This window comes from Saimiri boliviensis, chromosome 5 (genome assembly GCF_048565385.1).
Source record: "Saimiri boliviensis isolate mSaiBol1 chromosome 5, mSaiBol1.pri, whole genome shotgun sequence".
Taxonomy (NCBI): domain Eukaryota; kingdom Metazoa; phylum Chordata; class Mammalia; order Primates; family Cebidae; genus Saimiri; species Saimiri boliviensis.
Window position 1 is genome coordinate 75,032,974 of NC_133453.1, and position 27,690 is coordinate 75,060,663.

The 27,690-nt window shown below is 38.8% G+C and overlaps 2 protein-coding genes across 2 annotated transcripts in view; one reads left to right on the forward strand and one right to left on the reverse strand.

Moving 5' to 3' along the window:
- Positions 1 to 4,104: 4,104 nt before the first annotated feature.
- Positions 4,105 to 25,677, reverse strand: LOC104649896 (uncharacterized). Its single transcript, XM_074400176.1, has 6 exons — positions 25,078 to 25,677; positions 14,446 to 14,522; positions 13,935 to 14,004; positions 13,015 to 13,077; positions 11,087 to 11,161; positions 4,105 to 4,994 (listed from the first exon to the last, which is right to left on the reverse strand). The coding sequence occupies exons 1-5, from the start codon at positions 25,675 to 25,677 to the stop codon at positions 11,153 to 11,155; spliced, it is 819 nt and encodes a 272-aa protein (XP_074256277.1). The 3' UTR covers positions 4,105 to 4,994; positions 11,087 to 11,152.
- Positions 25,007 to 27,690, forward strand: part of GRB14 (growth factor receptor bound protein 14) — a 134,761-nt gene continuing 132,077 nt past the window's right edge. Inside the window, exons 1-2 of the mRNA XM_003921924.4 lie at positions 25,007 to 25,376; positions 26,640 to 26,772. Coding sequence (XP_003921973.1) covers positions 25,186 to 25,376; positions 26,640 to 26,772 — 324 coding nt within the window. The 5' untranslated portion in view covers positions 25,007 to 25,185. The remainder of the gene's footprint in view (positions 25,377 to 26,639; positions 26,773 to 27,690) is intronic.

Sequence of the window (27,690 nt, forward strand, 5' to 3'; positions counted from 1 at the left end):
TTTGTGCACCAACATTCATTGCAGCATTATTCACAATAGCCAAGAAGTGGAAGCAACATTAATGTCTACCAACAGTTGAATAGATTTTATAAAACATATTATTCAGTGTATTAATCCATTTACATGCAAAACTGGGAAGAAAAAGAGGTTTAGTGGACTTACAGTTCCACATGGCTGGGAGGCCTCACAATCATGGTGGAAGGCAAGGAGGTGCAAGCCACATCTTACATGAATGGTGGCAGGCAAAGAGAGAGCTTGTGCAGGGAAACTCTTGTTTTTAAAACCATCAGATCTCATGAGACTTATTCACTATCACAAGAACAGCATGGGAAAGGCCCGCCCCAGGATTCAATTACTTCCCAACGGTTCCCTCCCACAACAAGTGGCAACTACGGAAGCTACAAGATGAGATTCAGGTGGGGACACAGATCCAAATCATATCATTAAGCCTAAAGAAAGAAGGACTAACCCCACTGAGATATACAACATAGAGGACATTATGTTGACTGAGACAAGCTAGTCACAAAAAGACAAATGCCACATGCTCCCACCTATCTAAAGTATCTAAAACAGTCAAATTTTTAGAAACAGATAATAGAATGGTGATTTCTAGGGACTAGAGGGAGGGAGAAATAGAGAGTTATTGTTTAATGGGCATGAGATTTCAGTTTTACAAGATGAGAAGAGTTCTGGATATGGATGATGGTGATATTTGTACAACATTCTGAAAGTACTTAGTACCAATGAACTGTACACTTAAAAATGATTGTAATCATAAATTTTCTACTATGTTTTGACCACATTAAAATGATTTTGAATACAGTATATTTTAATCTTGCCTGTGGTGGGTCATATAATACAATTAATTTTCTATCTCTTCCTCTCAATTATTGCCAGCATCATGTCAGCTGCTTTTGTAGAAAAGTGATTACTGAGTGTATCTTCTCTTCACAGTACCCTTTCATTTCTCATGCATTCTATTTGATTATATTCCAGACTCTTTAAATAAATTATTCTGAAATTATTTGTCATAAATGAATTATTTTTGGTAGCAAATAATATTGGAAGTCTAAAAGAAGTACTGTACAGTAAAATGAATTTAGTAAACTTTTGTCCGTATTTGTAGAGCTGATTTCTTTTATATAACAGGAGTTTCAAAATCATGAATCCCCAGGGTTAGAAAGGTAATGTAGTGGAGTGAAGCGGGCTCGGTGTAGCTATTCATAGTTCCAGGGAGTTGATATTATGTGGGAATGCTCATCCTCTCAGGAGCTTCTGATTTTTACAGAGAAGTAGAGATTTGGATTTTCAATTGAAATCTACTGATCTTACCTATATTGGTGTAAATATTTTAAAAATACTATTTACAATTGTTATGGGTTGAATGTGTCCCCTAAAAAGATATGTCAAAGACTTAATTTACCCCAATACCTGTGAATGTGACCTTATTTTGAAATAAGGTCTTGCAGATGTAATCAAGTTACAATGAGGTCATTAGGGTGGGCCTTGATACAATATGACTGGTGCCATTATAAGAAAAAGGAAAGAGAAAAATACGTAGGGAGAATGCCATGTGAAGACTGAAGCAGAGATTGAACAGAAGCATTTATAAGCCAAGGATTCTCAGCATCATCAGAAGCCAGAGGTGAGGCATGAAACAGATTCTACTTCAAATTCCTCAAAGGAACCAACCTTGCCACAACTTGATTCAAAAGTCTAGCCCCCAGAACCCTGAGACAAAACATTCTGTTGTTTTACTAAGCACTCAATTGGTGGTACTTTGTTATGGCACTCTGGTGAAACTAATGCCATAGTAAGTAAACAGAACTGTGAGTTTTATACATCGTTTTCCACCATATCATATTAGTAATCTTATTATGGATTTTTAAAACTCAAGAATTTTAAAAAGTACATGTTTGTGGCTATGTCTGTTTGGAATATGGCAAGGTACTTTGTGTCATTCTCAACATCTCCACCATCTTCTGATCTCTTACTCCAAGAAATGACCAGAAAGATAAGTATTTGAGTTTATTACCTCAATAAATATTAAAGACTTACCACATGCCAGTTACGGGACTACGCACAAGAAGTAAAACTATAAAAAAGAAAATCCCTTTTCCTCAAGGAAGTTAGTGTTATAAAATCAGTTCTAATATAGTAACTGCGATGGTGAGGAAGAGGCACGGATTGCTATAGGAAGACAGAGGAGGAGTCCCTAACACCAACAAGAGGCTTGGAAAGTGATCACGGGGTGAAATGAAAGTGGATTTGTCCTGCAGCTAGTATATACTAGAATTAAATTCAAACCCAAACCTCGCTCTGCCTTACCTCTGCTTTGGTTTTCTCATCTGCAAAGTGAGGATAACATTACTCCTTAAAGCTTTGTTGTGATTAAAAAAAATAATAATAATAATAGAAAGCACATTGTCTCAATGTCTAGACATGCTAGACCTTACTTCTGCCCACCCAAATCTGGACTTCCCCCGTGTCCTGTATACATGGAAGACATCTCCCAGGTGGAAATGGAAGAATACATCTCCCAGAATCCTGCTTGCAGTTAAGGGGAGCCTTGTGACCAGACCTGGCCAAGGTGTGAAAGCATAGAAGGGCCCCCATGTGATTCTTCCCCTTGCAGGAACCAAGGAGACCGTGTGTTCTAGATGGTGGAGCTGCAGATGATGGTCTTTGTGTCATCTTGGATCTCCCAGGAACCATGTGGAATCAGACCTCTGCCAAAGGGTCATTTCCACATAGTACAAACAAATCCTTGTTTTGTTAAGCCACCAGGATTTGAGAGTAAAGTTTTTATAACAATTTATCTTATTCTATCCTAATTAATATACCTGTGCTTAATACATGCTCTGCAAATGTCAGTTTTCTTCTTTCTTTTTAAAATAATTTAGAAATAATCATCATTTTAAAAAAGTATTGAAAGTTAGGCTGTGTATTACCCAGCTGCATACAATATTCTTATTCTAGATCAGGCGTCCCCAAACTACGGCCCGAGGGCCGCATTTGGCCCCCTGAGGCCATTTATCCAGCCACCCGCCCCACTTCAGGAAGGGGCACCTCTTTCATTGGTGGTCAGTGAGAGGGGCACAGTATGTGGTGGCCCTCCAATGGTCTGAGGGACAGTGAACTGGCCCCTTGTGTAAAAAGTTTGGGGATGTCTGTTCTAGATCCTGAGACAAACCAAAAGCTTCTATGATAGTTGAAAAAGCAACTATGTCCTAAGATGAGCTGAAATAAAAAACCCATTCATTGTCATAAAAAAGTCACATCTCATTAAAGATCATTTCTCTCATTTCTCCAAACCAAATTATTTAAGTATAAAAATAACATAAGGACATTGAAAAAACATATCAATGCTAAAAATTTCAGCTTGAGGTTTCAGTCACTATTTTTAACATACCTTCAAAGGGTTTTGACTGTCTTTACTGCAAATGGAAGACTTCCAGGAAGGTGTTATTCAACAAAAAGAAGTCTTATTTTCTTTACAAAATGGGACATAGGAAGAAAGATCAGAGTAAATATAATACCAACTCTTCTGCTCAAACAAATCTAAATACTTTTGCCTAGCATTCCATGTCTTGATGATATGTTCTGATTTGCTAACCAACCTCATTTCCCACTTTTTCCCAAAATAGACCTTTTTTTAACCAAGTCTTCTCAAAGTCCACAAACAAGCCATATTCATTCTTTCTTTATGTCTTTACCCATTTGCCTGAAATGCCCTGCTCTCTTATTTGAAGAATGAGCTCTGTGTCTGCTTCCTGTAGTTGTACTTTGTCCTTCAGGGTTCAATATTTTTTTATGCCTAGTAATTTTGTCTCTTTTCTAGACTATAACTCTCCAAGAACAGAAATGATATATTTTTCACACTTTATCTTCTTATCCCCAAAGTTCTGGCACAGTACTGAACACAACACCAGCAGTAAGTAAATTCCTCTTGGTTGGCTGGTTGTGAGCCTATGTGGAGAAGGACGGGTAATGAAGTGTGAGCAGGGAGAGTGGAAAATTGAAGTGGTTTTAGCAAAAGGTCTAGCAGCTGTTGTAAGAATCAGTCTCTGGAGGCAGTGGGGACTTAAAAATCATCTTCCGCAGTTTTTGTTCGTTTGGTTGTTTTTTTTTTTTTTTTTTTTTTTTTTTTTTTTTTTTTTTTTTTTTTTTTTTTTTGTTGTTGTTGTTTTTACCAATTAGTGACCATTTAAGAATAGGCTTACACGACAACTGCTCCATAGAGGACTAAAGTATGCAGTAAGGGACTTCAGAAACTTTCCTGCTTGGAAACAGCTCTGTGTGGTTGTAGAAAGAGGCCCTGTGAATGTTACTACTGTTCATATTTTAAATATCAAGTTCTATATTCTCTGCTATTGCCTCCACTTTTGTGAAAAAGATGCATGATCACTGGATACAATGTATGCATTATGTCATTTCACCCCAACTGTCACTGAAGTTCTGGATGTAGCACAAAGAGGTTTTATGTAACAAAGTTCTGGATGTAGCACAAAGAGGTTTTATGTAACAATGACGTTTCAGTTTGTTAATAATGTGATGCACACTCATGTGAAGTGCATTGGTACCAATAAGTAAAAAGATTTAAGATATGTAGGTAGGTTTTCTTCAGCTGCCTGATTGTACAGCAATGTGTTGTAACCTGTTAAAAATGTTATTTCCAAATATGTTCCAATAGGTGCTGAATTAGATTTGATGTCCTAAAAAGGAAAGATCATATGTTCAAGTCAGGGCCATGAACTGAACTGCTTGAGTGGAAGTAGAGGAGAAATGGATTGGGAAGGAGATGTTCACTTGAGCATAGTTACTCACTGGATAAGCCTTTCTTGAATGCCAGGCGCTGTTCTAGACACCAAAGAGCTCCAAGTATACCAGATCGACTTGCTCTCTACAACCACGGAGCATACATTCAGTTTGGGGAGGTAGGCAATATGCAGATGAATAAATGCTCATGATGGCTTCAGGCAGCAGTGATTTCTCTGAAGAAAATAAAATAGGGTGATGTACCAGAGTGGTGAGGGAAAGGTTTTTGAGGAAAAGCTCTCTAGGGAGGTAACATGTAAGCAAAGACCTAAGTGACACAAAGGAGATAGTTTTTCCCCAATGTGGAGAAACAGTCTTCCTGCAAAGACCTTTAGGCTGGAGTGAACTTAGTGTTTGTGTTGGTGGAAACAGGAGGAAGGCCAGCATGATGAAGGAGAAACGAGGGGGCAGATGAGACAGGATAGAATGGCAGGGGGCCGGATTGTAGGCTGTGCCAAGGGGCTTGGGTTTTACTTCTATTAAAGATTGGAGCCCTGACTTCCTCTTTTATTGATTCTGCCAGGACCTGTACACAGTCTGCCTCCATTGTCCACCTGTTCCTAGCTGGTGGCTTCAGGTGCCTGTTTTCTCTTTTTTCTTGTCCTGGCTGCTGTTTTGAGGAAACCACCATCTTTCAAACAGGAAGGTTTCATGTCTTTGAGGGATTATTTGGAGAAAACAAATATTCTGTGACTCAGCCATTTCTCAAAGTACACCTGGTTCTCCTGTGTGGCTATTTTAGCAGCAAATAGAATACTAGTTATGAAGCAAACCTAAATGCGAGGATGGGTAAAATGGAGTGCACTTTAGAAGCTCCATGTCATCTCTTGTTTCGGTGCCAGGGCCAACATATTCATGTGGCTCAGTGGACATGGTACTTTGGGCCCACAATAGGGGTACATACAGTGTTTTAATTTTTTAATAATAAAGAAATTAACTTTTAATGAAATAAGATACTCACCTTTATATCAATGCATTCATAAAATACAATTTAAATATTTTTATGGAGGAGGGGGCTTAAGCTGGCAAAAGGGCCTAGGGTCCAGGGAAATCGTGATGCAACCTTGTTACTGCTTATATATTAAGAAACATTAACATATGGTGTACTCTTCAACAGAATTATTATTCTGAAAGAAATACGTCTTATTTTTCTTGGTTTGTGTGTGTGTGTGTGTGTTTGTTTGTTTTTTGAGACAGAGTCTTGCTCTGTCGCCAGGCTGGAGTGCAAGAGTGCCATCTCAGCTCACTGCAACCTCCAGCTCCCTGGTTCAAGCGATTCTCCTACTTTAGCCTCGAGTAGCTTGGATTACAGGCATACACCACCACCACCCCTCTCCAGCTAATTTTTGTATTTTTAGTAGAGACAGGATTTTACCATGTTGGCTAGGATGCTCTCGATCTCCTGACTTTGTGATCCACCCTCGTCAGCCTCCCAAAGTGCTGGGATTACAGGCATGAACCACAGTGTCCAGTATGTTTTACTTTATTAAATTAATGGACTCTTAACTATTTGAATAATAGACTACTGTACCATTATATTATATGGGGTATACTACATACACAATGTTAAAGCAAACTAAATATGGCCAGAGAAGGACTCTGTACTTGAGTCCTTTTGGACAAACTACAACCTAACTTACTAGGTAGACAAGATTGAAACCTAACTTAGAAGTCTGTGCCTCTAACAATAGATGAGTCTTGATCAATACCAGCAGCCATACTTCAACCACTCATACCCTACTGACTGTTCAAACTATGTTCAAATAAGGCAGAATGCCAACCTGTAACTAATTCAGCTGTTTCTGTATCTCACTTTCAATTCCTGTATGTCACTTTACTTTTTTCTAAAAATCTGTTCTGACCATAAGGCACCCCTAGAGCCCCTCTGAATCTGCTGTGATTCTGGGGGCTGCCCAATTCACAAATTGTTCATTGCTCAATCAAACTCTTTTAAATTTTATTTGGCTGAAGTTTTTCTTTTAACAATACTTATAGATATACAAGCAGAATATTTTAAAGACTAGATTAAAAGGGAAAAATAATATGTTTAAATATTTATTTTCCAGTTATTGATATATAAAATACTTGCTCTTAATAAAGTTATTAATTTTTCAGTGAAAGCTATATAATTCCATATGCTGAAATTGGGTGAAAGTCTTACTGTAATATTTTGTGACCTAAAAATTTAGTTAAGCTTCTTAAACTTGGTTCTAAAGGCTATCAGAGCTTAAAATTATACTTCACAAAAATCTGTATTATTAATGGAAAAGAGTACATGAAAGGCAGCACTTAAAAAAATCATGATACTAATTTTTCAATCCTGTCTAACAATTATGCAAATGTTTTGTTGAGATTCATAAACTTGATGTCTTATTAGATATTTGTTTTTGACACCAAATCAGAAGTTGAATTGTTACATTTTTAGCAATGAGTTAATGACCCACGGAAATTCTTTATTTAGAAAATTTATAAACATGTATAAAATGCTACCAAGGGTTTGTTTTTTGTTTTTTTTTTTTTTTTTTTGACAGAGTCTTGCTCTGTCACCAGGTTGGAGTGTAGTGGCACAATCTCAGCTCACCGCAACCTGCACCGCCTGGGTTCGAGCGATTCTCCTGCCTCAGACTCCCGAGTACCTGGGACTACAGGCGCATACCAACATACCCAGCTAATTTTTGTATTTTTAGTGGAGATGGGTTTTCACCATGTTGGCCAGGATAGTCTCCATCTCTTGACCTTGTGATCTGCCCACTTCAACCTCCCAAAGTGCTGGGATTACAGGTGTAAGCCACCACGCCCAGCCGTTACCCAGTTGCTTTTGTTTGTTTGTTTTGAGTTTTATTTTTAGTGAGAAAGTCTTGCTTTGTTTCCCAGACTGGACCCAAACTCCTGGGCCTAAGCGATCCACCCTTCTCAGCCTCCTGAGATATTGGGACTAACAGGCACCCAGTTAGTATGCTTGGTTTAAGATTTTTCTCTTTTGTTTGTGTATTTTTAATTAAGAAGCAATTATAAGGATATTTATAAGTGACATATTTACATCTACTGCTAACATGAAGCAAAATCACATAAAAATATAAATGTTTCTAAAGATTCGTTTTCAAAATACTTTCTACTTTTGTTTCTTTTAAAAAGACAGTTGATGAATCACTCATTGATAAAACACAAATTTTATCTTAATGGAAGGAATTTAAACTGTCTTTAAAAAGAATCTACCTGGTAGCATTCTACGGAGACATACCTGTAATTGCAGCAAAGTTTAGCAAATTTGGAGCACTTAACTAATTTGCAATGTAAACTCAATTTTTTATTTCAACAACTGCTTCAAGTTGTTTGAGAAGGATAACCAGTAGAACACAACCATTTCGTGGTCATTGTCTGCCTCATTACAAAGTATTTGAAGGTTATAATATTGAAAATAGTAAGTTTTAAGGTAACTTAATGGGACAGGGAAATCACAATCCATAGCAAAACAGTGAAAGTGAATCCAAGAGTATTGGAGTAATTCTCAAAGAGCTTGGACCCTCGTAATATGCCCTGGGTATAACATAGACACTTGGTATGATCTGAACTTTGCTAATATACAGAGGGTGTGAAGGTACCAATGTAAATATCTATGTTAGTGATTAGTAAAGCTTAATTTCTTTTCTATTTTTTAGGCAGGAAATAATTATAAATTGGAGGCTTGATAGTTTCATCTTGCACTGTAACAAATTCTTTTATTTTAGAGACCACTCTGTTAAATTGCTATTAAGTGTTTCCCATCTTTTTAAACTTTTTATTCTGGTTGTCTTCTCCTAACATAATATTTACTATGACATGGATAGCTTTTCATATTTTTGCCAACCAATGTGCTTTAAGGACAACAAGAAATAAACATGGAAAGCACAGACATCTTCCAAATATACTACAGATTCATGCAGATTATTTTCAGGGTTTCTCATATCAATTGAAGTTAATAATAAAAGTTAGTTAAATTTTTTTTTTCTACACTTGATCTGAAAGAACAAAACCATGGCCCTTGCAGCAACATGGATGCAGCTGGAGGCCATTATTCTAAGTGAAGTAACTCAGGAAGGAAAGGAGAACAAATATGGGATATTCTCATTTGTAAGTGGGAGCTAAACATTAGTAGTACTCACGGACATAAATATAGCAACAATAGACACTGGTAACTACAACTGGGGAGGGAGGGAGGAGAGCAATGGTTGAAAAACTAACTGTTGTATTTATGCTCAGTAGCTGGGTGACAAGATCAATTGTACCCCAAACCTCAGCATTATACAATGTACACACGTACGTGTTCCTGCAATGTACCTGCACGTGTACCCCCGATTCTAAAATAAAGGTTGAGCCTGGCACAGTGGCTACTGCCTGTCATTCCAGCACACTGAGAGGCAGAGGTGGGTGGATCACTTGAGATCAGGACTTCGAGACCAGCCTGGCCAACATAGTGAAACCCCTTCTCTACTAAAAATACAAAAATTAGCTGGGTGTGGTGGTGTGCACCTGTAATCCCAGCTACTTGGGAGGCTGAGGCACAGGAATCACTTGAACCTGGAAGGCAGAGGTTGCAGTGAGCAGAGGTCACGCTGCTGTACTCTAGCCTGGGAAACAGAACAAGGCTCCATCTCAAAATAAATAAATAAATAAAATAAAATAAAGATTGAAATTGTAAAAAAGAAAATAATAATTTCTGTGATTAAAAAGCAATTCTACCTCTCTTTATTATTAAGTAGTTCAAAGACAAAATATTGGAAAAATAAAAGAGCACCTTAATAGTTGAGATAAAGTTATACAGTTGACTTTATTTTCAATTCAAAGCGTACTATAACTTCAGTTGCTGGTAGTTCAATTCACACTTGAAGCAAGTCTGAAATTTAACTTAGAATAGTATTCCTAAATATTTTCTAGTAAGATTTACTAGAAATCCATCGTTCATCAGTATTGCCTAGACTTTGCCAACCTACTTTTATTCAAAAAGGAGGCAGGGGGATGGCTGGGGAAATAAACCAGGTCTGAAGTAACATTTTACAAAGATATAAAAACTTTGTTAAAGTTTTGAAAGTCAACGGTCACAAAAAAAAAAAAAAATTCGATTCAGCTCATCAAATTTACCTTAGCCTAATCCATATTTACCAACTTAGTTCCTCCTAGCTATTTTCACCATCTTCTATCATTAAACTAAAACTGTAGTCCTCAGTCTTGAAACCAGCAGAAATAACCCCTTGATGGAAGTAATAGCTACCTACCTCTCCAACCACACCTTCTCTGTCTGCTTTGAGGCTTCTTCTTCCTCATTCTTCTCTGTGAATGTTCCTGTCTGAGGTTTGTTCAAGTCTTTACTTTGAATGACCTTGCCTCTGACAATCTCATTTGCTCTGTGATTTCAGTTACTGTCCCTCTGCAGAATAATCCTCAACAGATGACTTTAGAGGAGATTTTTCAAACAACAGGCAGGCATTCCAACTTCCTGCTGTGCATCTACATTTGAATATTCTACAAGCAATGCAAATGTAATGTATACAAAACCAAAAGCATGATTGACCTACACCCTAAATTTAAGTCCTTAATTTCTGTAAATGTTCCATTCCCTACCTACCTTGTCTTGAAGTTCACAGCTTCTTTGAATTGTCCCTCTCCTTTCCCACTGTCCTACCCTTACTATCATCACTTGCACTATTTTCAATGGCTTCTTAAATTGTCTCTTTACTTCCAATTGTGGAACATGTCAACTTGATCATCACTGTAAAGCATGGCTTTAATCATGTCTCATATGTTCTTTAAAAACCTTTGTTTGCTTCTGAATACCCATAGAAGAATGTTCAAATTGCTTCACCTGGCATTCAAGAATTTAAAGATCTGTCAAACTTTTCTGGGTTCATCCCCCATCATTCGATAACTTGTAGCTTATATACTCAAGTTGAATTTTATTACTTAATATTTTCCTAATATAGCACGCAATCTCTTGCTCCTTCATATTTTTCTGATATTGTGTATCCTGTCTCTAGGTAGAAGTACTACACAACCTTAAAAACCCAGTTCAAATTATGCCTTTTCTAAGAAGCTTCAATTCCCAGGTTCAAGCTCTAGCTAGCTATAATCTCTATTCTGATAAGCACCATGGAGTAATGGAAAGGGCATGGGCTTTGAAATTTTATACAACCAGGTTTCAAAGTCATTCTATTAAATTTTTGATGATAGAAAATATATTTTACTACTTTAAATCTTGGTTTTCCATCTATAAAATGGGTATAATACAACTTACCAAGAAGTTCAAAGGAAACTCTGTATGATATGATTGATGTCACCAGGAGAGTCAGCAGGGTGACTTCTAAGAAGCCTGAGAAAGGAGAATTTTCATTCATTCAGATATGTCAAATGTCTACTATGGATCAGACACTTTAAAATAAAGAATAATAAATACAGTCCCTGCCTGCCTCAAGCTAATAGCCTTAGAATATAAATTCACCTGCACCCAGGCCTGGTCCTCTACTTTGCAGACTCAGTAACTTGACCTAGATTTTTAAAATACTTTTTGAGACTGAGTCTCTGTCACCCAGGCTGGAGTGCAGTGGTGCAATCTTGGCTCACTGCAATCTCTGCCTCCTGGGTTCAAGCGATTCTCCTGCCTCAGTCTCCTGAGTAGCTGGGACTACAGGCGTGTACTACCACATCTGGATAATTTTTGTATTTTTAGTAGAGATGGGGCTTCACAGTGTTAGCCAGGCTGGTCTCAAACTCCTGACCTCAAGTTATCTACCTGCTTTGGTCTCCAAAATGCTGGGATTATAGGCATGAGCTACCACGCCTGGCCTTGACCTAGAATTTATTGGACTAATGGATTTGACTCTTAGACATGAAATCATTGAGACTAATATTTGAAAGCAGAATAACCATTTCTTTCTTTTTTTTTTCTCTGAGACAGGGTCTTGCTCTGTCTCCCAGGCTGGAGTTCAATGGTACAATCATGGATCACTGCAGCCTTGACCTCCCAGGCTCAAGCAATCCTCCTACTTCCCAGTCTTCTAAGCAGCTGAGACTACAGGTGCACATCACCATACCTAGGTAATTTTTGTATTTTTTGTAGAGACGTGGTTTCACCATATTGTCCAGACTGATCTCGAAATCCTGGGCTCAAACAGTCTGCCTGCCTTAGCCCCCAAAAGTGGTAGGATTACAAGCGTGATCTACTGTGCCTGGCCTAACAATTTCTTATTTATTTTGAAGATTCAATGGTCAGACAAACTGGTCCCCCAACATTGGTCTAACCACATAGCCATATAAAATCAGAACTAGAAGGAAAACAGATTCAAATATTGAATAGAATTGGGCTATGATAGCTAGATAGATAATCTCCAAAGCAGGAGGGTAGACTTTCTTTCATGATTGTAGATATGTGACATCTAGACTATCCAGACCAAGAGAAGCCCTGGAGTGATCCCCTTCACCTATTTTCCTTTATTTTCTGAAGAAATTGCAGAAGAGGTTCTCAAATGTTCCTATAAAATTTGAAGGTAAGGATGGAAATGTTTGCTAGAGATCTCTGCACAAGGTGTTACCTCATGGTGAGGCTGGGAGTGTTTGCAGAGAGGAAGAGATAGAACTCTAAACTAAATTTTAAGCATGACCTAGGAATCAACATGTGGCAAGAGAAATCATGGAGTAAGTGAGAATGAACTCGACTGAGTATTGGCCATTACGCAATGTAGCAAATCAAAGACAAGATTTCCGTATCAAGCCAAAAGAAGTGTCATTATTTCCACACTGATTTTTAAGTTGTGGATTGTTACATGTTTCTTAATATATTATTTACATTTCTTAAAAGCTGAGACAAGGATTTCTAATAGAACACCATACCCTATAAACAGTAGACTCTGAATTAATGCATAAGAAATAAATGAATGATCCATTTAATCCTTAAAGATGATACACATTATCTAGGCATCATTTGTACATTGGGCAAGCCCCCATATGAGAGAGATATTTGGGGCTGGAAGAGGGACATGTGAAATGCAGGCCTTAGATGGCATGAGACTTAAATAGTACCAGGTTGGCATCAGAAGGGAGGTTGAAATTTTATCTCTATCATCATCCTATCCCTTTGATAGTCAAGTGTCCAATAAAAGAGAAATCTCTAAGACATATTGGTTAGGCATGAGTAAAACAGAAAATATAGAGTCAAAATAATCTTACCAAAGTAGTGTTTCTCTGGCTTTGTCCACACTCACTCTGCAGGCCATTTATCCCCTCACAAAACTGTAGAGTATATAGTAATCATTGTAAGTTGCTAACTGTTATTTTTATATGTCTATCTGTTCATCACTAGGTTTGTTCCAAAAAGGATTTGAGATGGCTTGCACAAATACAGTAAGATAACAATAAAAATAATAGACACAATAAAATACATAGAAGGAAGTCAAGGTCAATACTGAGAACAAGAAAAGAAACTAAAACCAAGGGTATTATTCACCCACAGAATGCAGGATTTAGGGATCTGTGTACTTGCTATAAATGGGGTACAAAACTGTGATACTGAGCTTTCTTATATAAGCACTTGATCTTTGCTGGTATATTCTAATTCCTCGGGAAATCCAAGTTCCTGACAACATGAAGCCATAAGAGAATCTGTAGGGAAGGGATAAATTAGCATTTCTTCAGGTATACGATCCTATTTTCTTGGGTATAACACTATGGTACATTGCTAGTTTAAAAACTGTGATCAAAGATTTTCGATTCCTATAGCATGTTCTTTAAGGGAATTTTCATTTCTATTCTACCTTGCCACAATCCCACTTCTTTTTATCTTTTTAAAATAGAATCCTGCTGCTCCTTTAAGACAGTCATTCAAGGACAATCCTTGGATTTACTAGCACTGCTGTTTTAAATAAGAGATAACTAATTTGTTTATTTTTTTTTAAAGTCAATGAGATGAGAACTATATCCAGCTACTGAGAGTAATAAAAGTTGAGATATAAAATAGCTATACTTTATACTTCCATATTAAAGCTGATGGCAGGATCACTGTGAGCCATCTGGAGCTCATAGGTCTAAGAGTATGCACAGTTTAGATCTAATAAAGGCGGGCATGCATAGGTGTGCCAAGAGACACTCACCAAAAGTTGTGCTTCAAGGGCTGGAGAATAAAGCACACTCCCTGGAGTACAGCTGTGGTTTTCTTTACCGCTTTAAAATAAATGAAATTGTATTGACTTTAGCTTATAAAAGTCACAGACAGTTTTGGAGCCCCAAATTTCCTCTTCCCACAAAGCAATCACAAGCAGGAATATTACAAATGCTGAAAAAATTTTGGTACTAAGAATTAGGAGATTTAATTGGGGTATTATGGAAATTCATAAGCATGCTAAAAGTTTTGCGTGAAGCAGTTTGAGCATCTGAAAGTTGTGTTAGAGGATAAATGAATAAGCTGGTGCAGTGGCTCACGCCTGTAATCCCAGCACTTTGGGAGGCCAAGATGGGCAAATCATGAGGTTAGGGGATCAAGACCATCCTGGGCAACATGGTGAAACTCTGTATCTACTAAAAATACAAAATTCAGCTGTACGTGGTGGTGCATGCCTGTAATCCTAGCTGGTTGGGATGCTGAAGAAGGAGAATTGCTCGAACCAGGGAGTTGAAGGTTGCAGTGAGGCAAGATTCCAAGATTGTACCACTGCACTGTAGCCTGGTGACAGAACGAGACTCTGTAAAAACAAAAACAAAAACAAATGAAACAAAAACTCAGCCAGAAGATAAATGAATAAATTCATAAGAAGTATAGATAGGTTTGCCTGTCAACTCAATTAGTGTTCCTAGAAGTTTTATTTTCAGTTAGACACAAAGATTACTTAAATGGTCTTTCATGGGAGAGGACCACTTAACAGAAGGTAATAGGATCTCCAGTAGATTGTGGTCCTATAAAATAGGGCCTTCATCAGTTGGCCACCGTACGACCCTTCTATCTTAGAGTAACTTAACCTGAAGTTACCATTCTCCTATGCTTTATTTTACTCAGGTGTGAATTTTGTCGTCTAAAAGCCACTGAAAAAAAATGTATGGTCACTATATAAGTCAGAAGATGCTTCAGCCCAGTCCACAATTAAAAATTGCTTTGGTAGAATAACTGGCAATAAGCTAGGGGGCCAAAGAAGTCCCATTTTAAAGGAATAAAGTATAGACTAGGTTATGGTTTGATGTAGAGCCTCCCTCTACCCAGGAGCATTCATTCATTTTAGGCTGACATTTGATATCTCAATACAAACAATTAAGCCAGAGCAATAAAAGGATATATTCAAAGTGTTGAAAGACATGAACACCAACCAATAGTTCTATAGCCAACAAAAACATCTTTTAAATATGAAGAGGAGCAGAAAATAGTTTGACAAAACCCATTGCCTCCTCATAAAAACACTCTAGAAACTAGGAATAGAAACAACATTTTTCAACTAGATAATGGATATTCATAACAAACCAACAGCCAACATAGAATATAATGCTGAAAGATGGACTATTTTCCCCTAAGATCAGGAAAAATACAAGAATTTATATTTTTGGCATTTCCATTCAACATTGTGTTGGAGGTTCTAGGAAAAGAAAGAAAAGAAGGAGGGAAGGAAGAAATGAGGAAGGAAAGAAAAAAGAAAGAACTATAATTGCTTCTGTTTGCAGATGACATTGTCTTATGTACAGAAAATCTGAAGAAATCTACTAAAGGACAAAACAATAAAAACAAAACCCATCAGAACTAATAAACTAATTCAGCAAGGTTGCAAGACACAGTCAATGTGCAAATCAATTTTGTTTCCATAAATTAGGAACAAACACTCTGGAAATATAAGAAAACAATCCATTCATAATTACATTAAAAAGAACAAAATACTTAGAAATAAATTTAAGAAAGAAGTACAACATTTATAGTCTTAAAGTTATAAAACATTTTGAAACAAAACTACAGAAGACACAAATAAATGGAAAGATATTCTACATTCATTGATTGGAAAACTTAATATTGTTAAGAGGGCAATACTCCCAAACTTGAACCCCAGATTCAATACAATCTCTATCAAAATCCCAGCTGGCTCCTCTGCATTAGCTGATCTGAAAATGCATGCAGAAATTCAAGGGACTAAGAATAGCTTAAGTAATCTTTTTTTTTTTTTTTTTTTTTTTTTTTGAGATGGAGTCTCGCTTTGTCACCAGGCTGGAGTGCACTGGCCTGATCTCGGCTCACTGCAACTTCCACCTCCCGAGTTCAAGTGATTCACCTGCCCCAGTCTCCTGAGTAGCTGGGACTACAGGCGTGCACCACCACACCCAGCTATTTTTGTATTTTTGGTATACACAGGGTTTCATCATGTTGGCCAGGATGGTCTGCATTTCTTGACCTCATGATATGCTCGCCTCTGCCTCCCAAAGTTCTGGGATTACAGACGTGAGCAACCATGCCCAGTCTTAGATTAAATAATCTTAAAAAACAAACAAACAAATAAACAAAGTTGAAGGACTCACAGTTCCTGATCTCAATTTTTTTTTTTTTTTTTTATGTTTTTGTTTTTGTTTAAATAGGATCTGGCTCTGTTGCCCAGGGCACAATGATCTTGGCATACTGCAACCTTTGCCTCCCAGGCTCAAGTGATCCTCCTGCCTCAGCTTTCTGAGTAGCTGGGACTACAGGCACACATCACTACACCTGGATAACTTTTGTGTTTTTCTGTAGAAATGAGGTTTCACAATGTTGCCTAGGCTGGTCTCAAACTCCTGGGCTCAAGCCATCTGCCTGCCTTAGTCTAACCAAGTGCTGGGATTACAGTTGTGAACCACTATGTCTGTTCCCCTGATTTCAAAACTTTAAAGTTTACTAAAAAGCTAGCATAATAAAAATAGTGTGGTGTGGCAGAAGGATAGACACATTGATGGACTAGATTTGAGAGCTCAGAAATAAACTGTCATATTTATGGTGAATTGATTTTTGACAGGGGTGCTAAGAATATTCAATGGGAAAATAAGTGTTTTTACTAACTGGTGCTTGGACAACTGGATATATACATGCAAAATAAGGAATCTGAACTCCTTTTTCATACCATACGCAAATATTAACTCAAAATTATTATAATGCAAATGTAAGAACTAAAACCATAAAACTCTAAGAAGCAAATACAGGAGTAAATCTTTGTGACCTTGGCATAGGAAAAGCCACCTTGGGATCACAAAATCACGTGTCCAAAGGTAAATATAAACTGTACTTCATTATAATTAAAAGCATTTATGGTTCAAAGATATCAGCAAGAAAGTGAAAATTTAATTCCCTGTATGAGAGAAAATTTTGCAAATCATAAAGCCGATAAGGCATTTGTACCTAGAATATGTAAAGAACAATTAAGGTCAATAATAAAAAGACAAATGACTCCATTAAAAAGCAGGCAGGATCTGAATAGACATTTCTCCAAAGACAATATACAAATGGCCAATAGGCACTGGAAAATATACTCAACATCATTAGCCATCTGGAAAATGCATGTCAAAACCGTAGTGAGACACCACTTGGCACCCACTGGAATGGCCATAATCAAAAAGACAGATCATAACAAATGTTAGGATGTGGAGAAACTGGACCCTTCATAGATTGCTCATGGGAAAGTAGCATGGTGCAGATACATTGGAAAACATTCTAGTAGTCCTGAAATTATAAGTGAATCACTTCATAAAAAACTCATATTGTATGATTCCTTTTATAAGAAATATCAGAATAAGCAAATTATAGAGACAGGAAGTAAATTAATGGTAATCTAGGACTGAGTAGGTTGGAGTAAAATGGAGAGTAATTGCCAACAGAGAGTGGTTGACTGATGAAATTTTAATATAACATTTCTCAGGAAATAACAGAACAAACAAAAATCAGTAAGAATAAGGAATTTAAACAGCATGGTCAACACATTTGTCTTAATTGACCTACACATACATAAGAGAAGCAACTACAGAAAACTTCTTCTTTTATATCATACATAGAATATTATTAAAAATTGACCATAGTCTGAGCCATAAAGCAATTTTTAAGAAATTTCAAAGGACTGAAATCACATAAAGTATAGTTTGTGATAACAAGATAGTTAAATTACATATTTTAAAGAATCAAAATCGACAGCTAGAAGAATATTGCAATGGAAAGTATAAAATATTTTGAACTGAATAATACAAATCAATATACTAAAGCTTCAAGGATACAGTTAAAATCATATCTGGAGGGAAATGTATATCTTTAAATGTCAATATTAGAAAATAAAGCTATACAGCAATAAGCTATAAGCATCTATGTAAAATATTTAGAAAATCAACAAAAAATAACCACAAATAAAACCAAAAAAAGGAGGGAAATTAGAAAGATAAAAATAGAGGTCAGGAGCAGTGGCTCATGCCTGTAATCCCAGAACTTTGGGAGGCTGAGGTGGATGGATCGCCTGAGGTCAGGAGTTTGAGACCAGCCTGGTCAACATGGTGAAACTACATCTCTATTAAAAGTATAAAAAATTAGCTAGGCATAGTGGCAGAATCCTGTAATCCCAGTTACTCAGGAGGCTGAGGCAGAAAAATTGCCTGAACCTGGGAGGTGGTGGTGCCACTGCACTCCAGGTTCGGCATCAGAGCGAGACTCCGTCTCAAAAAAAAAAAAAAAAAAAAAAAAAAAAAAAAAAAAAAAAAAAAAATCAAAAAACCGAAAACCAAAAAACAAAAAGAAAGTATAGAAAATAACAAAATAAAGCACAAATGAAAAATAAGTTCTTCTTGAAAAGCTTAAAAACTTCATAAACTCTCATGAATATAGTCAAGAGAAAAGGAGAGAAAGCACTAATATCCAATGTCAGGAATGGGCATAGGGAAGCATAGTAAATCCTTCAGATATTCAAAAGCTAATAGAAAAATATGAATAATTTTCTGCCAAAATATTTTAAAATTTAGATAAAAGAGATACATTCCTAGAAAAAACTACTTGTCAAAATTGGCAGCAGAAAAAATAAGAATTTAGAATAGTCCTATAACTATTAAAGGTATTAAGTCAGTTATTAAACATTTTTCCACAAAGAAAATTACAGGGTCTGATGACTTAACAAGCAAATTTTATTAACAACTAAGGAAGAAATAAGTCATTTATTAAACAACTTTTCCACAAAGAAAACTCCAGGGTCGGATGGCTTAACAAGTCAATTGTATTAACTATTAAGGAAGAAATAACACAATTTATATAAGAAATAATCTGTATAAACTGTTCAAAGAAAGAAAAAGAGTAAAAACTCTCCACTTCTAACAAGGCAGTCATTACCCTAGACCAACATCTCAGAAGACTATTATGAAAAAGAAAAATTCAGGTCAATCTCATTTATGAACATAGGTGCAAAAACCAGTAAACAAAATATTAGCAATGTTATAAATATATGTATATATATAAGCAGGGTTTAGCCTATGAATGTACACTTAATTTACCATTAAAAAGTCAACATAATTACTTTAATAGAATAATGTAGAAAAACCATATGATCAACTCTAAAGGCAGAAAAGTTGGTTTAATAATGTTCAATATCCATTCATAATAAAAATTATTAGCAAACAAGGAAAATTAGGGAACCCTTCTCTCTTATCTGTTAAAGGATATCTGTGATAAAGATATATTATATTTAATACCTATCTTTTTGAGATCAGAACTAAGACCAAGATCCGTGCTGTTAACTATCTTAAAGAATCACAGTCTTGAAGAACAGAATGAAAAGCCTTGCTCTATTGAGCATTAAGACTTGTTATAAATCATAATGATTACAGCAATGAGATATTGACATAAATATTGGTAAATAAACCAGTGGAATAGAAGGGAGAACCCAAAATAGACCTATGGATAGATCAGCAATTGAATTATGACAAAGGAGCCCCTACAAAGTTGTGAGGATAGAATAATTCTGTGAATGAGGCTGTGATACTACTTATTTATATTAATAAAAAACAACCTATATACCTTCAAACTATAAAAAAAAACCCCAGAACTTAAAAATAACTCATAAGTGAGTAAGAAAAAGATAATTCATCATAAGAATGGGCAAGAGATTTGAATTGGTCCATCAAAAGAGGATGTCCAGGCCAGGCTCTGGACACTACAGGCGTGTGCTCATGCCTGTAATTCTGGCACTTTGGGAGCTCAAGGAAGGAGGATTGCTTGAGCCCAGGAGATTGAGATTGCAGTGAGCTGAGCCATGATTGTGTCACTGCACTCCAGCCTGGGCAACAGAAGGAGACTCCACTTCTCAAAAAGAGGATGTCCAAATGGCAACTAATCACAGAAAAAAGTGCTCAAACTAATTAGTCATAAAGAAAAGTCTAATTCCACAGTTTGATACTGCTATGCACTCACCAGAATGCCTACTGTGACAATTCTAATATACTTATTGTCAAGGATGTGAAGAACGGGGGAAGCTTATGCATTCCTGGTAGTAATGAAAATCAATACAAACAATTTGGGAGAAACTGCAGTATCTACAAAAACAGAACATGCATCTCCATACCATGACCTCACAATGCCACTCCTCCACATATACCCCCTGGAAGTGCCTGCCCATGTGCACCAAGGAAAGTGTAAAATGCACATTGTAGCAGTGTTAATAATAGTCAAAGCTGGAAACAGCCTAGATATCTTCCTGCAGTAAAATGGATAAGTAAATTGTGGTATTATATACAACAGTAAAACAGAAAAACTAAAGCTACTTGCAACAGCATGGAAGAATATCACAAATGCAATGTTAAGGGAACCAAGTCAAACAGAAAAGCGCCATCTTTTTGGCTCCATCTATATGAAGAGTGAACCTGGAAAACAATCTATTTTGTTTAGGGATAGATAATTAGTTGTTAAACTACAAAAAAAAGAGAAGGATTTGATTACTCTGAAAAATTGAATTGGACTGGGAGTGGTGGCTCAAGCCTGTAATCTCAGTACTTCAGGAGGCCAGAGAGGGAGGATTGCTTGAGCCCAGGAGCTTGAGACCAACTTGGGCAACATGGTGAGACCTCTTTTGTACTAAAAGTGAAGAGCTGAATGTGATGGCATGTGCCTGTGGTTCCAGCTACTTGGGAGGTTGAGGTGGCTGGATTGCTTGAACCCGGGAGGTCAAGGCTGCAGTGAACTGTTTTCCTGCCACTTCACTCCAGTCTGGGTGACAGACACTGCCAAAAAAAAAATAAAATTAAATTAAAAAATCAAAGAAAAGAAAAAAGAGAGAAAGAAAGAACAAAAGAAAGAAAAAGAAAGAAAAGAAAGAAGAAAGAAAGAAAGGGAAAGAAAGAAAGAAGGGAGAGAGGAAAGGAAGGAAGGAAGGAAATCTGAATTGGAGGAAGGAGTCAGAGAGGAGTTTCTGGGGGGCTGACAAGAGTTCATTTCATGACCTGACATCGGTGTTTTCCTTGTGATAAGTCATTATACATTTTCATTTAAGAACTTCTTTTCTGTATGTGTTTTATCTTTCACCATACAAAGGGTTAAGAAATTTGATTGATGAGCAGAGGGAGAGAAGAATGCAATGAGGACACATTTTCCAGGAGATGTAGAAAGACTGAGATTCCTGAGGAAAAACAGAAAAGGGAGGTGCAAAGCGTAGGAAATGTCCACAGAGGACAGGGGCCAGGAGACAAGCTGCTTCTCTGCAATTTTACAGGCTCAAGTCCAAAGGGAGGACAGCCACCCAGGGGACTGACATCACGCTTTCATACTCACATAGCTGCTTTATCGTTTCAGAAATCTGTCCATTATGAGGATGAAAATTTCTCTTTCAAAACTTCTCTTTTACAGAAAAACACGTCTATTATCTTAGGCTGTAGTAGGTCTGACAGTATTCTGTACCTTTTATACTGCATAGTTCTTTATTTAGAATCATTTCTTGTAAACCACTTGAAAAAAACAGAAACAACAACAACAAAAAAAACCAAAACACCTCGTTCCTTTATTGATTTGCTTCAAAAATGTGAGTGAGCTATTCTAATAACCCTTGGTACAAATTCTCAAGGTACTATTTACTCCCAATCTACAAGACAAAATTATTTAGGTTCTCATTATCAGAGGCCTGATCTCTTTCTTTTTGCCCCTGGTAATCTCAGGGATTACAATTTCTACCCATGGGGGGGCCAGAGGGTGAGCATAAGCCTGCAAATTGACCCTCTCTGGGTTTCCACTAAACAAGAGAATGCCTGGAAAGGGTAGACACAATAGAGATCTCTTTCCAACAAAGGAATATTCTTTTTTGAGGTTAAGAAATTATGGCAAGTATGCTAGGATGTGGAGCAGGATACACTACTGGGAAATAGCATTTCCAGCAATTCCAAAGACATATGCAGTTTCCACCTATCCCTTTCTCCAAGGTGGAAAAAAAAAAAAATCAAGAATGTGCTCTCTCTTTCCTGGTGCGTGTGTGTGTGTGTGTGCGTGTGTGTGTGTGTGTGCACGCATGTGGTGTCCTTTTGTGTAAGAAAGATATACAGAAAGGGAGAGAGAGAGGGAGAGAGAGAGTTGTTGGGAGTGGAGATGGTATAAACTTCAGACACTGATTTGTGTGCTGTGAGAATGCTCAAACTATAATATCCTTAGAAGAAATGGCTGGGCAACATTGGCTCATGCCTGTAATCCCAGCACTTTGGGAGGCTGAGGAGGGCAGATCACGAGGTCAGGAGTTCAAGACCAGCCTGGCCAGAATGGTGAAACCCTGTCTCTACTAAAAATACAAAAAATTAGCCAGGCGGTGTGCACCTGTAGTCCCAGCTACTCAGGAGGCTGAAGCAAGAGAATCACTTAAATCTGGGAGACGGAGGTTGCAGTGAGCGGAGATCATGCCACTGCACTCCAGCCTAAGTGACAGAGCAAGACTCTGTCTCAAAAACAAAAACAAAAACAAAAAAGAAGAAGAAGAAATGGCTGCCTGCAAAAGTTCTAGACAAAATTGGGATAATGATGATAATGACTAAAGTTTAGTTATTTGTTTCTTTAGTTCAAGTTATTTGCAACTACATACCTCATTTGGTTTTTGCTGGGATAATCTCAGTATATCTGTATGCTTTTAAATTAAATTCACTTAAACCCAGGCATAGAATCTGTAATTCAGAGAACCGGATATGAGTGAGGGCTTTGTCTGGCTTATGTGTCAAAAAATGTTAGTAATTACCAACATTAGTATTATTACTTTTTTCCTGAGAAGAAGAGTCATTTTGTCCTGGTTTGGCCAAAGTGTTGTATAAACTTCAGTGTCCTCAACCTTTTTGGCACCAGGGACTAGTTTCATGGAAGACAATTTTTCCACGAATGGGAAGTGGGAGTGGTGGTTTTGCGATGAAACTGTTCCACCTCAGATCATCACATCATCATCAGATCATCTCACAAGGAGCAACCTAGATCCCTGGCAGGCACAGTTCACAATAGGGTTCTTTCGTCTATGAGAATCTAATGCCCAGCTGATCTGACAGAAGGCAGGGATCTCAGGGTGATGCTGGCTCACCAGCTACTCACCTCCTGCTCTGCAGCCTGGTTCCTCACAGTCCATGGACTGGTATGGTGTGGTCCAGGGCCCAGGGGCTGGGGACTCCTGGTATAAAGGATCCCGGAGATCACACCCACTGTGACCCGGGTACACTTCTGGGCCTTAATTTTGACACTAGAAAAATGAAGACTTTGGATTCTCTGAACTCTGACTCAAAGATCTGTCTTCATGAGTGCCCAGATCTCCTGGCAGGCTGGGAGTTAGTGACCCCTGGGTTGTCTAGTGGTCGGTGCCTCGGTGGGAGAGGATACACTGAGATGGGGGAGCGGAGCTGCTGCTTTCTTCTGGAGGCAATATTTACCTTTCCCTGGGCAGAGGTTGTTGAAATTAAGAAAACCTGGTGAAGCAGATGCCAGGGACAGATATTACCTAACCTGGTCAAAGAACAAAGACCCTGTGAAACATTTGGAAATCCTCAGAGTGCCCAGGGACGGGCACACTTATTGGAACAGCAGAAACAGGATCATCCAGCATTTCAGAGTAGGGCTGCTGCACGTCACAGCTTGAGCATAATACTGCCATTACCATTTCAAACAGTCTGGGTTTTTGACAACGAAGCTTCTGGGTTGGAATATTGCTTACACCAGCTACTAGTGCTTCGTTTTTGTTGTTTTGTTTTGTTTCTCTGTTTGGAGAGACTCTCGCTCTGTTGTTCAGGTTGGAGTGCAATGGCACGATCTCGGCTCACTGTGACCTCCGCCTCCCAGTTTCAAGTGATTCTCCTGCCTCAGCCTCCACAGTAGCTGGGATTATAGGCACCAGCCACTCCGCCCGGCTATTTCTTGTAGTTTTAGTAGAGATGGGGTTTCGCCATGTTGGCCAGCCTGGTCTCGAACTCCTGACCTCAGCTGATCTGCCTGCCTTGGCCTCCCAAAGTGCTGGGATTACAGGCGATGGTTTTGAGCCCCAGTTTCCTTTTGTGTAAAATGAGGTAAATATTTAATTTATGGAGCTGTCGAGAGGATGGAATAGTTAGCGTAAGGCATCATGAAATTCATTAATGTAAGCTTCTCTCATTACAATAAAACTAATAGTCTTTGTAATTTCAGACACCTTCAGGTTTACTCATGTTTTACTGGGAATTCTCAACATCTTGGTAGTTTCTATAATGATTGGACTCCTTGCTCCCCATCGCTCCCCTGCAGCCCCCCAGTCTTTGGCTGCGCAGTGGATGTAAGAAACAGCACGTGGGGGAAGGACTGGGGCAAAACCAGCCCCCTGGTACCCTGGCCTCCTGGCCCGGTGGGGACTGTCATGGCGGCCCAGCAACACCTTAGGTGATCTCAGATCGCTGAGCTGGAAGAATGCAAGGGTGGGAGGGTCAGGGCTGCGCAGACCCCTGTCCCGCCAGCGGTCCTCCCGGCAAGCCCAGCAGGAGCACCCCGTCGGCTGGGTTCCCGCCTCCAGCGCCGCCGGGGCCGCCCAGACCCTGGGCTGAGCCTCGCGGCCCGAAGCCCACCTGGGGAGGCGGCGGTCCCTGCCTTGCGTCCGGCGCGGACGGCCCGGGAGCGACGCCAGCGGCTCGAGCGCCCTCCCCGCCCCCTCCGCGCCTCGCCCCGCCGCCTGCGGCCCCCACCCACCGGCCGCTCCTCCCCTCTCCCCACCCTCCTCGTCCGCCCCCTCCCCTCCCCCGCCGCCTCGCACACTGCTCGGCCGCGCGTCTCAGCTACCGGGGCCCCGAGCGCAGGCTGCGAGGCCACCGCACCTGCAGAGCGCTCGGGCTGCCTAGCCCGCACCTCGCCTCCCGCCGCACGATCTCGTTCTCCCCACGCGCTGGGTCTCCCATGACGCCCGCGCCCCCCGGCCGGCGATAATGACCACTTCCCTGCAAGATGGGCAGAGCGCCGCCGGCAGGGCGGCTGCCCGGGATTCGCCGCTGGCCGCCCAGGTGTGTGGCGCTGCCCAGGGGAGGGGCGACGCCCACGACCTGGCTCCGGCCCCCTGGCTGCACGCGCGAACGCTCCTGCCCCCTCCGGACGGGACCCGCGGCTGTGCTGCAGACAGGTAGGCAGCCCTGGAGGGCGCGGGGGAGTGTCCTGGCTGGGCAGCCAGCGAGGGGGTGAGGAGGCGGTCCTAGGGGGTGAGCCATGTGCCCAGAGCTGGGCCAAGTTTGTAAAAGTCTCTGAAGACAATCCCCTTTGAGCCGGCTCCTACCGGACCAGCAGGACATTGCGATCTCACAGTGCCTTATAAATAGCATCACCGTTTCATTGAGAGCCCTCATCTCTTTCGCCTCTGCCATCGGTGTGAAACTAGGAGGCCGGGCTGCAGGTTGATCACCTTCTGCTCCTTTGTGGCCCTGCATTTTCACAAAGCAAACTCTATTTTATTTTATATATTAAAAAAAAAAAATCGTAGCATAAATGTATTCACCTCCCACATAGAGTCTTACAGCGACCCTGTAGAAGCAGAGCATGGATTGACATTTGAGCAGTCTTGCTATTCAACAGGAAAGAAAAGAGGTTTTAAAAGGCTTTCCAATCTCCGTAGCATTCAGCACTAAGTGTCTTTAGAGTTGCACATACTTTTGGGGAAAAAAAAAAAAGAAAAAGAAAAAGAAAAAGGTTACCACAATACACAAATCTGTAGTCCTTTATATTAATACATTTAAACGCTACATTTTTTCCCCCTGATTTTCAAAGCGTTTCAACTTCAGTGAAGTTAAAATTACTCTCCAGTGGACTAGAGTGGTTTATACTATCAAGTTCTATTAACTTAACTCCTCAAAACACTGCCTTGCTGTTTAATATCTATAAGCACTTGAAATACCAACAGACTGTGTGTGGGCAACATTGTGAATGAAATTTGAAGTGAGATGAACCACAGCTATAATTAATAAACCATAACTTCCAAAAGTGATTAGTAAAATATCATAAGGATGAATGCACTAAATGTAACTTAGAGACTTTGTCAATATAATAGAAGCCTAACAATGTCTGACTCCTCAGGGTGAGGTTTGCATTTGTAATGGTATAGTCAAATTATCAGAAGGGATAGAGTTTCCATGCTTGGTGATTTAAAGGCAAAAGGGAGAAAAGGAGAGAGAGAGAGAGAGAAATATTATGAGATTTTTTTCATGTCTAATTAACATACTATATTTTGACCCATAGAGAGTAGTACATCACAGACCTTTTCTGTGTACTTTATATAATACGAGCTTTGTCACAGAGTGGTACATGTTGGCCTTAGCACACTTCTTAATCCTGACAGCAATTATATTTTACATTCTGTTTTATGTAAATTACATCCTATGTTCTCTTACTGTAGGAGAAAAAAGAAAGATCTTGATGTTCTGGAAATGCCATCTATTCCAAACCCTTTTCCTGAGCTATGCTGTTCTCCATTTACATCTGTGTTGTCAGCAGACCTGTTTTCCAAAGAAAATTCAAGGAAAAAACAGGTATGCATTTTTAAATTTTAAAATTTAAAAATCTTAAGAGTTCTGAATCCATACAATCTTTAAGATTTTCCATAATTTACAGTATTAACAAAGGATTAGAATGGTCTCTGTTAAACAACTCTGTTGACTGACATGGTCCTTTGGCATTTTCATTTTGGGCCTTATTTTTTTAAGGTGTATAATGGGAATGTTAAAACCTACCTCCAAGGGTCCTGGGATGGATTAAAAGACAGAATATATATATATATATATATATATATATATATATATATATAAATTACAGTGGTTGGGAGCAATTGTTGTTCACCAGGTAGGTAGGAGACGGGATCATTTTTAAGCCAGGAACTGGGCAGAGGTTGGGGCTGGGCAGGTAGTGGTAGTGGTGTGAGACGGGGACTGACTGGTCCCTTTAATACTTTCTTTAATTTTTCACAGTTTTGACCAAAGACAACCTCATTTACTAAAGGAAAATGATATAGCGATGCTATGGCAAAAAGTACTTGGAGTTTAGGGTCAATATGTCTTCATTTCAGTGGATTTCTCAGTTCAGAGGCTCTGGCTACAGAAGATAGACTACCCATAATTGATAATTAGAAGACTGTATTTTTATGATTTTCTTTTTTCAAGTTTCTAGTTTGGGACTGACTTAAGCAAATTAGATTTTAAGGACCAAGCAACTAACAGAAAATGCATCATGGTTATATGTTTTGAGGGGAAAAATGTTCAGTGTCTCCTGGAATAATTCATCTCTTATCATATATGTTCTCCAACTTTTGACCCAGCAAAACAAAGAGAAGCCTCACTAGATGAAATGCACCTTGTTCTTACAAGGGTGGAAACAATAATTTAAATAGCCAGATACTTGCAGTGGGAGAAGGATAATGAACAGAGAGGACAAGACAGTTGGCCATTTTACCA

What these genes read in the sequence shown, in the direction of transcription:
- LOC104649896 (XM_074400176.1), bottom strand. Translation starts at nt 25,677, where the DNA reads ATGCAGGGCCACAAAGGAGCAGAAGGTGATCAACCTGCAGCCCGGCCT. An exon ending in GCAGCCCGAGCGCTCTGCAG is followed by an intron (nt 14,523 to 25,077) that starts GTGCGGTGGCCT and finishes TTGTTTTTACAG; the next exon opens with AGTCTCGTTCTGTCACCAGG. An exon ending in CTGCAACCTTCAACTCCCTG is followed by an intron (nt 14,005 to 14,445) that starts GTTCGAGCAATT and finishes TTTATTTTAAAG; the next exon opens with CGGTAAAGAAAACCACAGCT.